General features: G+C 40.5%; 1 protein-coding gene across 4 annotated transcripts in view; it reads left to right on the forward strand.

Annotated features, from left to right (window-relative positions):
* Positions 1-14,289, forward strand: part of LOC137411840 (protein 4.1) — a 144,107-nt gene that overhangs the window by 11,725 nt on the left and 118,093 nt on the right. For all 4 annotated transcript variants that reach the window (XR_013624980.1, XR_010981408.2, XM_068097124.2 and 1 more), the window contains exon 2: positions 10,330-10,389. Coding sequence is in view for 2 of the 4 variants with exons in the window: in XM_068097124.2 (XP_067953225.2) it covers positions 10,339-10,389 (51 nt within the window). In the remaining 2 variants the exon portion in view is untranslated. The remainder of the gene's footprint in view (positions 1-10,329; positions 10,390-14,289) is intronic.

Below are 14,289 nucleotides of genomic sequence, written 5' to 3' on the forward strand. Positions count from 1 at the left end.
AGTGATTGTAGGGTGAGTTGCTATTATTATTTGTGTCGTGATTCCGGTGTGATTTATAATATAATATTGTTTGTTCATAACCCTTGGTGTGGTTTCATTATTGATTTGATTGTTTCATTTGATGGTTTCATTGAGGGTTTCATTATTGATTGATTTCAACCAAGGATAACATATCTTTCTGCCGGGGACCCTCTCGGGGTTCGGAGATTTACCGAGACCAGGGGATAGGGGAGGACCCCGTAACACAACGCTGAACTCCTCCACCCCATGGGGATATGACCTTTTTAACTACCTCAAATATTTCTGTGCACACTCCGAGTAGAACCACCAGTGTTTAACTCCTCTCCAGCGCTGTATGAATGCACAGAAGTCAAACAAACAAGGAAGCACAAACAAACAGACACTTCTTGAACGCATTCCTCCACTTGGCTGAATAGTTTACGTTTTGTATCCGACTGATAGGCCGGATCTGGATCCAGACCTGAAACAAAATGGAATCAATTTGCCCGGTCAGACTCCCAACCTGTCTACCAAATCTTGTCCGAATCCATCCACAACTATTTGAGATATCCTGCTCACCGACAAACAGACAGGGGTGAAAACATAACCTCCGTCCACCTTAGGTGGCGGAGGTAATTGTAGAATAATTAACTAAAATGGCACATTGGAATTCAGGAATTTCCATCATTTCTCTCCATAGTTCTCCTTACTTTGTCAGTGAGATCTTGACATGGCATTACAACGGACTCACTCCCAAAAGGAGCAAGTGTTACAGTCCTACGGATTTTCACACGTTCACATTAACACCATTCCTGGACAGTGCTATTGCTACTTTATTTGCCTCGTCAGCGGGACAGAACGGTTAATATGAACCTTGTTTCACTTCAAGTCGAAGGACACCATGAATGCAAGGTTGCTGAAAATGATACTTCCTAATTCACATCTGTCACTGGTAGTCGGGATGTATATACATTTGTACAGTAGTCTCAGATTTTCACCCGAGGACGGTGTTGTTAACTTTATTCCGATCGCATGCATGTGGAAATTGGAAAATCTTTTGACGACCTTTACCAACCTCCATCCATGTCTGTGGTTTTTTTCTGGGATACAATGTTATTCTGAGTCTCTGCCGTCCGTCTGTGTGTGTCCACGCAGCTTTACTATATCTGATTTTAAAAAAATATTGTCTTATCTTTTGTACCTTATCTCTTTTTTTACTATGGTGCATGCATTATACGGAAGCGTTGGAATGTTTGTGATGAAAGCACGATTGTCGCTTTGAAAGCTTGTCCGTCACGTTAAATACAGACCTTGAGGGTCATAAAAGGTCATTGAACAGAGGCATCTATCGACGGAGGTCGTGGCTCGAGTTGGTCATTCTTGAGTAATGTCAAATTGATACCTTATTTGTTTGTCAGTATGGCGACCGCAAACGCTGCATTCGATGATTACCAAGTTTCTCCTGTTAATAATATTACTGCATCGGTAATGGGAACGATACTTGCTTGCTTATCAAGGCTTTTTGTGCTTTAATGCATTTGTTTTATTGTTTATGCCATGTCGCTTGTTTTCGCCCATCTTGAGATCTTGTGATGCGATTGCACACATGTCAACAGTTGTATGGATTTGTTTGTCTGTACTCACCACATTTGAACTCTTTTGATTAATCGACGTTTTTCCAATAAAGTCACACTCATATTGAAGAGAGTGGATCATTGTAGGACAATGGGCTGACATGTACATTTTTAATCCATCCATAGTTTTGTGCTAGCAGGATGGCCTAGAGGTACGCACACTCGCCTCTAAGATGTCTAGCTTGGGTTTGATTCTCAACTCGATGGACGTTAAACTGGGCGTCCCATCTCCTGGCATTAGTTTGTTGATGTTAATGATCCCACAGTGTTCTCCATGAAGATATGGCGAGCTATCACCGGCATCCTGGTCAAGTTCTAAATTTCTGTCTTAACCTTAGTTGAACATCAGGCTTAGCCATCCGATTCGTGAAAGACTTGGGCCAAGCTTCCCCCGGCCAACTCCACAATTGTGGCCATTAAAGAAGTGCATCTATCTTCCAATAAAAGGGCACTTGTACTTGTAAGGGGCACAAATATGATTTATTTTGCCTTTTTACGTCCATCATCTGTGATGGATGCAGGTTATGTTTTTACCCCTGTCTGTTTCTCTGTTTGTGTGCAGGATATCTCAAAAAGTTATGTGCGGATTCAAATGAAATTTGGTGGGCATGTGACGGTGACAAATTGGTTCGATTTTGGTGTCGATCTGGATCCAGATACTGGAATTTTAAAAGTAATTGCCATTCAGTGATAGTGCCAAAACGATATACAGCAGAATATCTCAAAGTTGTGGACCAATTTGGACGGAACTTGTACAAACAGGTTGGAGTGTAACAAGGAAGAATTCATTTAATTCTGGTGAAGATCCGAGAAGTGATTTTCACTATTGAGTGATACAAAATGTAAACTAGATGGTATTCATAGAATACTTACCCCACGCAGTCAACTTGTTCTGAGCCAACTCTTATGTTTTTGAAGCGTTTTTTTTTTGAACCAATATGTCTGCCAGACCACATGAGCGATGATATCATAAATTTATATTCTCTAATATAATTGTTGCATAGATCATGCCCAATACATTTCAAACTGATCAGACTAAGCGTTGTCCCTGGCGAATTATGACGTCATAATTATGGCACCAATGACGTCATCGTTAACAACACCTTTTCCCCATATGGAGTTCTTTACAATGAGCCATGTTTCCATGCAGCGGTTTTGGAGATAGAGGTGCACCATTTTTCGGGTTTTCCAAGATGGCGCTTGTACCACATGACCTATGACGTCATGATTATCATTAAAATATTATACATGAGGAGGTGCTCCTATGGTGAAAATTTCGTGCCCATCAGACCAACAGTTGGTGAGAAAAAAATTTCACAATGATTGGATAAGTGTTGTACTTGTCGAATTATGACGTCATAACGAAGGCACAGATGACATCATCATTAACATATCTTATTCCCCAAGGGGAGTACTTTACAATGAGCCATGTTTCAATTTTTTACATGGAGCGTTTTCAGAGAGATGGAGGTGCAACATTTTTCGATTTTTTTCCAAGATGGCGACTGTACCACATGACCTATGACGTTATAATTATCATTAAAAAATTCTACAGGAGGAGCTGCACATATTCTGAAAATTTAGTGTCCATCGGTCTAACAGTTGCAGAGGAATTTTTGTTTTATTCATACTGATCAGATCAAGCGTTGTACTTATCGAATTATGACATCATAATTAAGGCACCGATGACATCACCATCAACATATCTTATTCCACATGGTGAGTACTTGACAATGAGCCACGTTTCAATTCTTTCCATTGAGCGGTTTGGGAGATATAGAGGTGTAACGTTTTTACAAGATGGCGTCTGTACCACGTGAGCTATGGCGTCATAATTGTGAATAAAAAAATTCTACAGGCGGAGGCGCTTGTATGGTAAAATTTAGTGTCATTCGGACCAACGATTGCCAAGAAAATTGATTTTTAAAATGCAGACACGTACAGCACATGGCACACGTACGTAACTGAATGCTTAACCCTGTTTTTCGCTTCGTGAGCGCAGGGTAATAAAGACCTACCTTATGCCCCTGTTAAGATGAAACGAAAGAAGGATTGGTTTGGTGATTATCAACAATCATTTTCTACTAAAGGAAAGCCTGCAGAGAAACTACTTACTACATTATATAATAAAGAAAATAATGTTCTACATCAAAGGAATTTGAGACAATATTCCCCTGCTTGTTTGAGATTAAAGAAGATCATAGAGTTCTATAGTTTAGACAAAGTCATTGGTTGAACACATATATTCACTTTAATACAAAGAGAAGAACAGAGGCAAAGACAGATTTTGAGAAGGACTTTTATAAATTGATGAACAATGCTGTGTTTGGAAAGATAATGGAAAATGTTAGGAACAGACAAAACATAAGACTTGCTACATCTTGGAAACAAGCATCTAAATTAATTAATAGACCCAGTTTTGAAAGAGTAGAGGTGTTTTCAGAGAACTTTTGTGCTATTCATATGATTCAAGAGAGTATTGAAATGGATAAGCCTATTTGGAGCGGAGCACGCCCGTAGGAACAACAATTCTTGACTTGTCAAAATTATTAATGTATGACGACTACCACAACAACTTAAAGATTAGATATGTGGATGATATGAATTTACTTTATATGGATACAGACAGTTTTATTTTAAAAATCAATACGGAAGATATTTATATGGCTATGTCTCAGGATGTTAATACTTATGATACAAGCAATTATAACCAAAACAACAAGTTGTTTTCTACAAAGAATAATAAATAGCGCCGCAAAGCGTGCGTAACCCCTCAGCCCATGCATGGTGAAAGGAAGCTGTGGTGGCCATATTGAAAATTGCGGCGTGCCCATTTTCGAAAGGCACCTTCCTCGACTCAACCCCAACTCACACTGCAAACATGGATTTAATCGGACAAGCCATACTGCTCGAAATTGATGGAAACCAATTTCAAGATGGCTGCCGTGGCGGCCATATTGAAAATCGCAGCGCGCCCATTTTCGAAAGGAACCTTCCTCTACTCAACCCCAACACGCACTGCAAACATGGATTTAATCGGACAAGCCGTTCTGCTCGAAATTGATGGAAACCAATTTCAAGTTGGCTACCGTGGCGGCCATATTGAAAATCGCAGCGCGCCCATTTTCGAAAGGAACCTTCCTCTACTTAAGGGTGTAGTACTGGTGAAAAATTGAGAAAACTACATAGGTACCTTTGAGAGGCCTTTACACAAAAACAAAGTCAAGTTAATATCTAATTTTCAGTTTTTCTTGAAAGATATAATCTTGGCTTTAACTCAGACCAGTTTCAACGCTTCTTTGTCATATTACATGCATATAATTTGCATAAATTAGACAGTCAATAAAAAACAAGGAAAAACAAAGAACACATTTATACTTCTATCTTCTATGTCACCTATCATTCTTTTCACACAAAACTTGGTACATGTATTATACATGTGTTACTCTACTACCTGATGAGAGGATTTTGTGAAATTATGTCAAATGTTCACTGATTAGCTAATTATGCCAATTACCAGATAAAACTTGGTTGTCCTTCAATAAATCCACAATGGCTACTCCTATAAACAAAAGCCTTCATCATTTTAAAGGAAGTGATATTCTGAATATCCTGTCCAAATTTCAGCCCAAAAGAATGATGCAAATTTAAAGTTATAACAAATTTCATGCAAAATATTATATTTCTTGTAAATTGTGTGTAAAGATAACAATAATTTGGGGTACTTCTATGACCTCTAATAGCATGGTTCTTGTTTATAAGACTATAAGGAAACTGTTCAGCTAAAAAAAAAAAAAAAAAATCACCTGTTCACCAGTATTGTTCACCAGATGGTGATGAGTTCACCAGTACCCTTAACCCCAACACACACTGCAAAAATGGATTTAATCGGACAAGCTGTTCTGCTCGAAATTGATGGAAACCAAAAGTTGACGGAAGCCCAGATGGCTGCCGTGGCGGCCATATTGAAAATCGCAGCACGCCCATTTTCGAAAGGAACCTTCCTCTACTCAACCTCAACACACACTGCAAAAATGGATTTAACCGGACAAGCCGTTCTCCTTGAAATTGACGGAAACCAAAAGTTGACGGACGGCCGCCCGGACGACGCCCATGACGACAATACCTCTTAGCCCATTGGGCTGAGGGGTGAAAAGGTTATTGGAAAGTTTAAAGATGAATTGTGTGCAAAGGTTATGAGTGAATTTGTGGGATTGAGAGCGAAGGCTTATGCGTATAAATATATTGATGGGGATGTTAAAAAGAGTGATAGAAAGTTGAAGGGAATAAAGAAGAATGTAATTCAAGAGACTATAAATTTTGAGCATTACTATGATTGTTTGATGTTGAGAAGGGAAGAGTACAGAAGGATGAATACAAAAATAAGTTATCAATTACATACGGAGGAGATAAGTAAAAAGGTATTAGGGGCTTTTGATGATAAGAGGTTTATTTTAGATAATGGAATTGATGGCATCGCTTATGGATATAAGTGTTAAGCAATAAGATAAGTATAAGTGATAAGCAATAAGATAAGTGTAAGTGTTGATAAACATAAGTGTTAAAACATATGAAGATAAACATAAATGATAAGATAAAAAAGGGGGGAAGTGGGGTTTTAATGGGCTACCACCACCTTTTTTATTGATATATAAATGATAGAACCAAGCAATAACCAAACCAAAGAGTGGAGAAAAACGCAGCCTTGTTATTTAAATGGAAAGCATAACAAATGTGAAAACTATCAAATAAGTCTTATCTATCTATAATTCCAGTAATCTCTGTCTGTACGTTTGTACGTTTGTACGTCTGTACGTCTGTTTGTCTGTGACCGCTGTTTCTCGACAACCACGGGTCCGATATACTTTTAACTTGCCAGGTATATTGCTGGGGACCCGAGGATGTGCCTTTTCAAGGTTTCATATTAATCGGACAATTACTTACCGAGCTATGTACAAAAAACGATTCAACCAATCAGAGAGCAGCGAACGATCGCGTGTGCCGAACGTGGCGGGCACACTCTGCCTCGGATGGCACATTTGAGAGCGTATTCATTTATTTCACGTTTGCAAACTATGTTGGCGTTAAACTATGTTTTACAACTAATAAAAACGAATTTGCGATTCATTCGCTTTCCTGCGCGTTTGTGTACGCGATGGCGATTTCTTTACCAAACTCCGGAAGCCGTTCGCTTTGGACCGAACCATTGCATGTAAATAGAGGGGGGGGATTGTCACCACTCGCAAGCCGTTCGCTTTGGACCAAACCATTTCATGTAAATAGAGAGGGGGGGATATAATTTTAGATATATATATAGTACGGGCATGCCCTAGTTGAAGAAATAACCAAAAGAAAAGTAAATAAAACAAATAAGCGAATACATTTAAGTACAAATAAGTTAGAGGCTCCTCCCAGAGGAGTCAACATCCTTGAATGGACAGAAAATTTTGATGGTTGCCAAGAAATCAATGGGAAAATAATTTACTACAATCTTAAAATATGTGGCTCAGGAGATGCTCAAACAAGGACATTGAGAGGTCTATAATTTCATCTCTGCTCAACAAAGATACTTGTACCAAGAACAAAGTTCCAACATATTGTTTGTTAATATACTTGATGGTGATGAGTGTTGTAAGAAAATTAAATTATTCCCTAAAATAAAACATAAACAAATATTAATTGGTCCACTTAGTGAGTACAATCAAATGCAGTCCCCTTCCCCAATTCCCCCTTCCCCCATTTCTCCCTCTCCTTCCCCTCCCTAATTCCCCTTCCCCAATTTTCCCTTCCATCACAAGTAGTAGGAGAATGGGGTGTCTTGAATGTGCCAACTAACGGTGAACGAACGTAGTGAGTGGGAATGAGAATCAGCGAATGTCTGTTGAACAAATTGAAATATTGAGGATGGGAAGGAATTGGAAAATAAAATCTAATTGAAAATCCAGTGAGTCAATAATTAACCTTAATTTTCTCCATTGACTTCAATGTTAAATTTTAGTGTGCTTCAGAACCCCCATTCTCCTACTACTCCTATGGTGAAAATTTCATGTCAATCGGACCAACAATTGCAGAGAAAAAAATTCATACTGATCAGATCAAGTGTTGTACTTGTCAAATTATGATGTCATAATTAAAGTACCGATATAATCATTAACATATCTTATTCCCCATGGGGAGTACTTGACAATGAGCCTTGTTTCGACTTTTTCCATTGAGCGGTTTCGGAGACAAAGAGGTGCAACATTTTTCCAAGATGGCGTCTGTACCATGTGACCTATGACCTCATAATTATCAATAAAAATTATACAGGAGGAGGTACAATTTCGTGTCATTCAGACGAACGGTTGCCAAGAAAATGAATTTTTAAAATGCAGACGCGCACGCACGTATGCATATACACCACATGTACGCAACCAATCGCTTAACCCTGATTTTTGCTTTGCGAGCGTAGGGTAACTATTCAGCCTGGGAGAGGTATGCATCTACCGAGTGCTCTTCTAGTTTAGGTTTGTAAAGGCCTTGTGCTTCAAGAATAATCATGTGCCAGTTTTCCACTTTAAATGTGCTGATGGAACCCTAACAACAACTCTGATTTGTGTGACTGTTTTGTTACTCATGCAGTCATCTATCTATAATTCCAGTAATCTCTGTGTGTGTGTCTGTGTGTGTGTATGTGTGTATGTGTGTGTGTATGTGTGTGTGTATGTGTGTCTGTGACCGCTGTTTCTCGACAACCACGGGTCCGATATACTTGAAACTTGCCAGGTATATTGCTGGGGACCTGAGGATGTGCCTTTTCAAGGTTTCATATTAATCGGAGAAGTAGTTACCGAGCTATGTCCAAAAAACGATTCAACCAATCAGAGAGCAGCGAGCTATCACGTGTGCCGAACGTGGCGAACAGACTCTGCCTCGGACGGCACATTTGAGAGCGTATTCATTTATTTCACGTTGGCAAACTATGTTGGCGCTATGTTGGCGTTAAACTATGTTTTAAAACTAATTAAAACTAATTTGCGATTCATCGTAACTGCGATATGCGACCTTCCGGACAGTCAAATGAGGACGTCACTTCCGGACTTACGGATAGTCATAGTGACGACGTACTGATGCTGAACGTGGCGAGCAGACGCTGTAAGGTACGATCGATTGTAGTACACGTTTATAATAACTCTGCCGATACAGGCCCGATTAACTGCAGCGCCATCCGAGCTGCGGCGTCGGGACGATACATTCATTGTACGGTCACATCACGCACTTACGGGCACGCCCATGGGCCCATGGGCACGCCCATGCATGCATGGGCGAAGACATTTTTTTAATTTTTTTTGGCAAGGAACGGGCACCCACGTACGGGCACGTCCTAGTTGCTTTAAAGAACGCATCACCGTCATTCAGATCACACAATTTAACCTTAAGTGCATTTGCCGACTACTCAACTGCTTGACAATCTGCAGGACGTCCTGGTCCACAATGGATGGGTGGGATGGATCGTTTGCCTCCTTGGACCCCAGGATTGGATCGAACTCTCAAAAGTTTGATGGAAAGGAAACGAAGACACACTGTCTTCTCTTGTCACCTTACCTCGTACAATAGAGCTGTGGTATGTTCACTAGATCCGAGGACAACATGTCATCTCATCTGAGGGGGAACCACATGTGCAGAAAAGGAGATTGATGATGTTCCGACGTGCAGCAAATGTCAATCCGTCAATCCCACAAGTCTGCTTCTGATTGTCGAAGTGTGCCGCATCTCCACATGCTCTCTGGCAGCGTGCACTGAAGGAATCGACATCAACACATGTTGGCGTTTTGTCTGCTGCCTAAATATTTATTTATTTTATTTATTACAATAATGGATTTGGAATAATGCTTGCCACCAGCATTTATGAGTGAGCTTGTATGCACTCTCCAATGGTGCTTAATGATTTCATCGGATAGGGTGTAGCTGGTGTAGCATACGAGCTGCACTGTGAGGATATGTTGGTAAGATGGACTGAACTTTGGATATCCAGCTCGAGGAGCTTGAATCTGCGTGCCGTCGTTATTACTCCGAGCACTCGCACATTGTGAAGTGCACTTTGGAAACGACATGGACCAATCTGCTTATCATCTAAGTGTGTGTGTTTGTGGGGGGGGGGGGGGGGGGGGGAAGGAAAAAGTGGAGGAGGTGTATGTGGTGGAGAGGGATGGTAGGTTTGTTGATAATTGTAAAAATAAAATTAATAAACAAGAGGCATGGCAAAAATTGGGGGGATATTGTTGTCAGCTCTGTCTGACCATTACTCCATCTCCTAAACGATTGGGCAGAAATTCATCAAACTTGGTGGTTATGATCACCAGTTGGCGAGAAGGTGTGAGAGCAGTAGTATTTTTGGCCCCGGAGTCAAATTTCAAATGCCGTAAAATGCAATTACGGGCGTATTTTTTGGATTTTACTCCTGGTTCAATCCCTGGCAAGTGTGGACCTGGGGCCACAGGGGTCAAAACCAACATGTGAAATATAGAATTCTGCTCATGATGTATTGTACATTACTAATGTGTCAACCTCTTTACAATAAGAATTGTTTTGGTTGTTATTGTTGTTTAGTTTATTTGTTGTCCTCAATACTTTGTGGATACACCATTCAAGATGAAAATGGTAAACGGTTTTTCAAATGGTAAACGGTAAACCTTTTGAATTTTTATACTTGCAGAGTTTGAACATGGCAGAAAATGGAGAGGTGCCAGGAAACGGGAAAGGGGACGAGATGGAGGTATGTGCCAAAAGGAGAATAGGTGCCTTGCACCTGCAGATTATCAGGTTCATGAAATATAATTGCTCAAATTCCCGCTCACCCACTTGCACGTCTGCTTTTGTGCTGGACACTAGGGAGTAATTGATTCGGCGTGAATAAAAGCGAAGCTTACCTTTGGGCCTTACACTTCGTCGCAACTACCATATTCCAATGGCCGTTGCAATATGTCCTGCTGAGTACCATGTTTCATTGTCGTTGTTCCGCAGGTCTCGTATGACATGTATGCCAGAACTTGTGAAACGGTGTACGTAAGCATGTGATCGAGGTATAATGGGAAAGAGTGCATTGTAAAAGATAGGCTGGTGTTGTGATGAGCTATATCTCTGTGCACCACGAGAGGCTGCCAGGCTTGCAGCAGTTCTTGGTAGAACAGAGGCAATTGGGAGATGTCCACATGTTGCAGGTCCATGAGAAAAAGTTCCTTGTTAAAACCAAGCATGCCAGCCATTTTCAACATATAGTTCGCAGTGAGCCGCCACGGCAGTGAAGTGAAAAAAAGAAAACGGTGAACAGTGGCGACTCGAAAAACCATTAGTCCGCTGACAATGCCAAGGAGACCATGGCCACCTTCTCGTCAGGTTCACTATGTCAATAAATTATATTTCGTTCAAAATCATGGTAGATTAGCAAACCTATACATTTTTGGAAAGGTTATAGCATAAGGAAACTAAAAATCAATGTTTACATTTGGAGAGATACCTGTATGGCGGCCATTTTGGATTTTCAAAATGGCCACTGTAAAATACATATTTTGTTCTATTTCTGCCTCTAATTACCCTAAAAACTTTTAAAAATATACTAAACCTATATTTTCAGGGACAAGGAATCCAATGAAAGTATCAAATTAGTGCTATGGGGAATGGTAAGACACGAATCAAAGGTTTTGAATTGCAAAATACTGTCTTTATATTCGAGATAAGTTGCATAATCAAATACATGTTATCATTTTGTACAGGCAGTTAATAACATCAAAATGTGTCAATAATTCATATCACCAAACATACACAGGCAGTCAGCAAAATCATATATACACATGCAGTCAGTATAACTTCAAATCTACACAGGCAGTCAATGACAAAATATACACGGGCAGTCAATGGCATCAAACATACACGATTACAGAATATGCCATTTAGAGTTCGTCATCACTGTCCTGTGTGTCGTATCAGACAATATAGTCCGCATCGTTTTCACAGTCCGTTCCACACAAGCAAAGGTCGGTCAAATTGATTGGCAAATCGAATTGGTCGAATGGTCGATCAAATCGAATTTGATGAATCGAATCGAATCGAATCGATCGAATTGGTCGAATGGTTGAATGGTCGATCGAAGCGATTGGTCGAATGGTCGAATTGGTCGAATGGAATTGGTCGATTGGTCGAATTGGTCGAATCGAATTGGTCGGAATTGGCAAATGTAAACATTGATTTTCAGATTTTCCATGTAATAACGTTTCCAAAAATGTATAGGTTTGCTAATCTACCATGATTTTGAACGAAAAAACATAGTGAACCTGACTATTCTGCCAATGGAAGGTAAATGACTTCAGGCTTGACCCAATGCTTGCCACCACAGAAGAAATCAAGCAGATGTTACTAGATTGCCAGCAACAGTGCTTCAGGAGGGTGCAAAGCAATCATTTTGTGCCACAAGGAAGCCACTACATTATTAATTACTAATGCATGACCTCTGTACAACAATGTAGATAATATTTCTCTCCACTTCTCTAGTCTGTTATCAATTTTATTAACTACCTTAACCCAGTTATTGTCCCCCGTCGCACCGCGGAGCGAAAGGGGGACTATGGTTTTCCCGTGCGTGCGTGCGTGCGTGCGTACGTACGTGCGTGCGTGCGTAAGCGAAGGACCGAATTCTAATTTGGTGTGTGGGTGCAACCCAAGTCAAAATCCAAGATGGCCGCCGCCATGTATGTCTGACGCCATGTATGTCTGAACCTTGTGAGCGGAATATTTTGAAAAATAAGCGAAGTACCAACTTCTAATCTGGTGTGTGGGCGTATCTAGGCATAAGGAAGACGAAGAACGCTATTGAAAATTGGGTCGCCTCGCCAAAATCCAAGATTGCCGCCACCATATATATGTCTGAACCTTGTGAGCGAAATATCTTGAAAAATAAACGAACTACTAACTTCTAATCTGGTGTGTGGGTCAAAATCCAAGATGGCCACCTTGTGTCTTCCACTTTGTCAACTCGCATCACTTCACCGACGGGGGACCTAGGCGTAACGCTTGTTTGCCATGAAAGCTGGAGTGCCAATGCACACACCTAGATAATGGATGCCTTCCTTCTCCCACTGCAAGCCTCTGGTAAGAGAAGGCAAACCAACAGCAGGAGTATGGCCAATTCATAAAGCTTTACATTTGTTCCAATTTATTACAGTTGTGCATGCCGAAGAAAATTTTTCCAAATCATTTAGTAGCATGGTGACATAATCACCGTTACGCACCACAACCAACACACACATCGATAGCATATGTTGAGGTGACAATTGGCCTTTCGGTTGGCATCACAGGAAAACCTGGTAAACTAGCACGAAGGCAAATTAGTAGAGGGGTTCAATGCAGAGAAAGTATAGAATGCCCGATAAAGGACACCCTTGGCGGACTCCTCTTTCAACCGTTAGTGGTGCACATAAACTGTTATTGACTTTAATGATTGTACAGCAATGAGACATGGGAAACAAGCATTCTGAGTATTGCACTGCAATACATGTCCCCTACCGGCATTGGGTAGCACTGTCGTAGAAGAAAGTATTATGCCTTACCGCACTCCAAATTATAGTCCGGAAAACTGTTGGGGAAATTCCCAAAGTTCAAAGTGCCATAACTTTGTCAAAAATGATCGAAACGTCATGAAGTTCGAACCTGATCTGCAACTTATCATGACGAAACCATGTACCAAGTTTGAAATCATTAGCATTAAGAGTTTAGGAAAAGAAAGTCCGCAAAGCTGTTTTTTGCGTGATGGACTGACGGACTGACGGACTGAAGGACTGAAGGACTGACGGACTGACGGACTGACGGACTGACGGACGCAGGGACGGAGTGCAAACCTATAGTCCCCTACGGTGTACACCGGTAGGGGACTAATAAGGGCTGCCCCAAAGCCAAACTGTTTTAAGGTATGGAATACATATTCATGGATAATGGTGTCAAATGCTTTCTCTTAGTCAAGTAAAACCAGGCCAGCATTCTGTTTTTGTGCAGCACAGACCTCCCACAATTCCAGAATTTAAAAAAATATTATCAGGAATAGACCGATTTAAAATATATAAATATTGATCAAAGTGTATTAGAAAGCTAAAACATGGGTTTATGCGATTTACAAGGACTTTGGAAAATATTTTGTAATCCTTACAAGGCAGTGTAATCCTTACAACCATCTGGTGAAACGGAAGCACATGGGGCCCGTGCTGTGAGGCGATAGGCCCCGATTCAGTAAAGTCTGTTCATCTCCTTTCTTCGGAATAAGGAACAATTGCACGGCGATAACTTAGAGGCAATACATCTTTGTAAACTATACTTTAGAATGTCATCTAAAAGTGTTGGTCCGAGCAAGACCCAGAATGTTTTGTAAAATTCCACAGGTAAACCATCAAAGCTAGGTGCTTTATGATCATTAAGGCTATTGAGAGCTATTAAAAGTTCATCTCCTGTAAAATCTTATTCTAGAGAGTGCTGCTATGATAGCAAGGGAAACATGAAAATCTGTTAACTAAATTGTTACCAAAAAATTTCTTCACCAATATGTTTGTAAAGGTGTGTAATAACATGTGTTAAAATGTTGAAGGTCAACTCCCGTGGGAAACCCAGAAAAAAAGCTGTTGAATTCGGGTAC

The sequence above is a fragment of the Myxine glutinosa genome, chromosome 11 (genome assembly GCF_964187855.1).
Source record: "Myxine glutinosa chromosome 11, kmMyxGlut1.1, whole genome shotgun sequence".
Taxonomy (NCBI): domain Eukaryota; kingdom Metazoa; phylum Chordata; class Myxini; order Myxiniformes; family Myxinidae; genus Myxine; species Myxine glutinosa.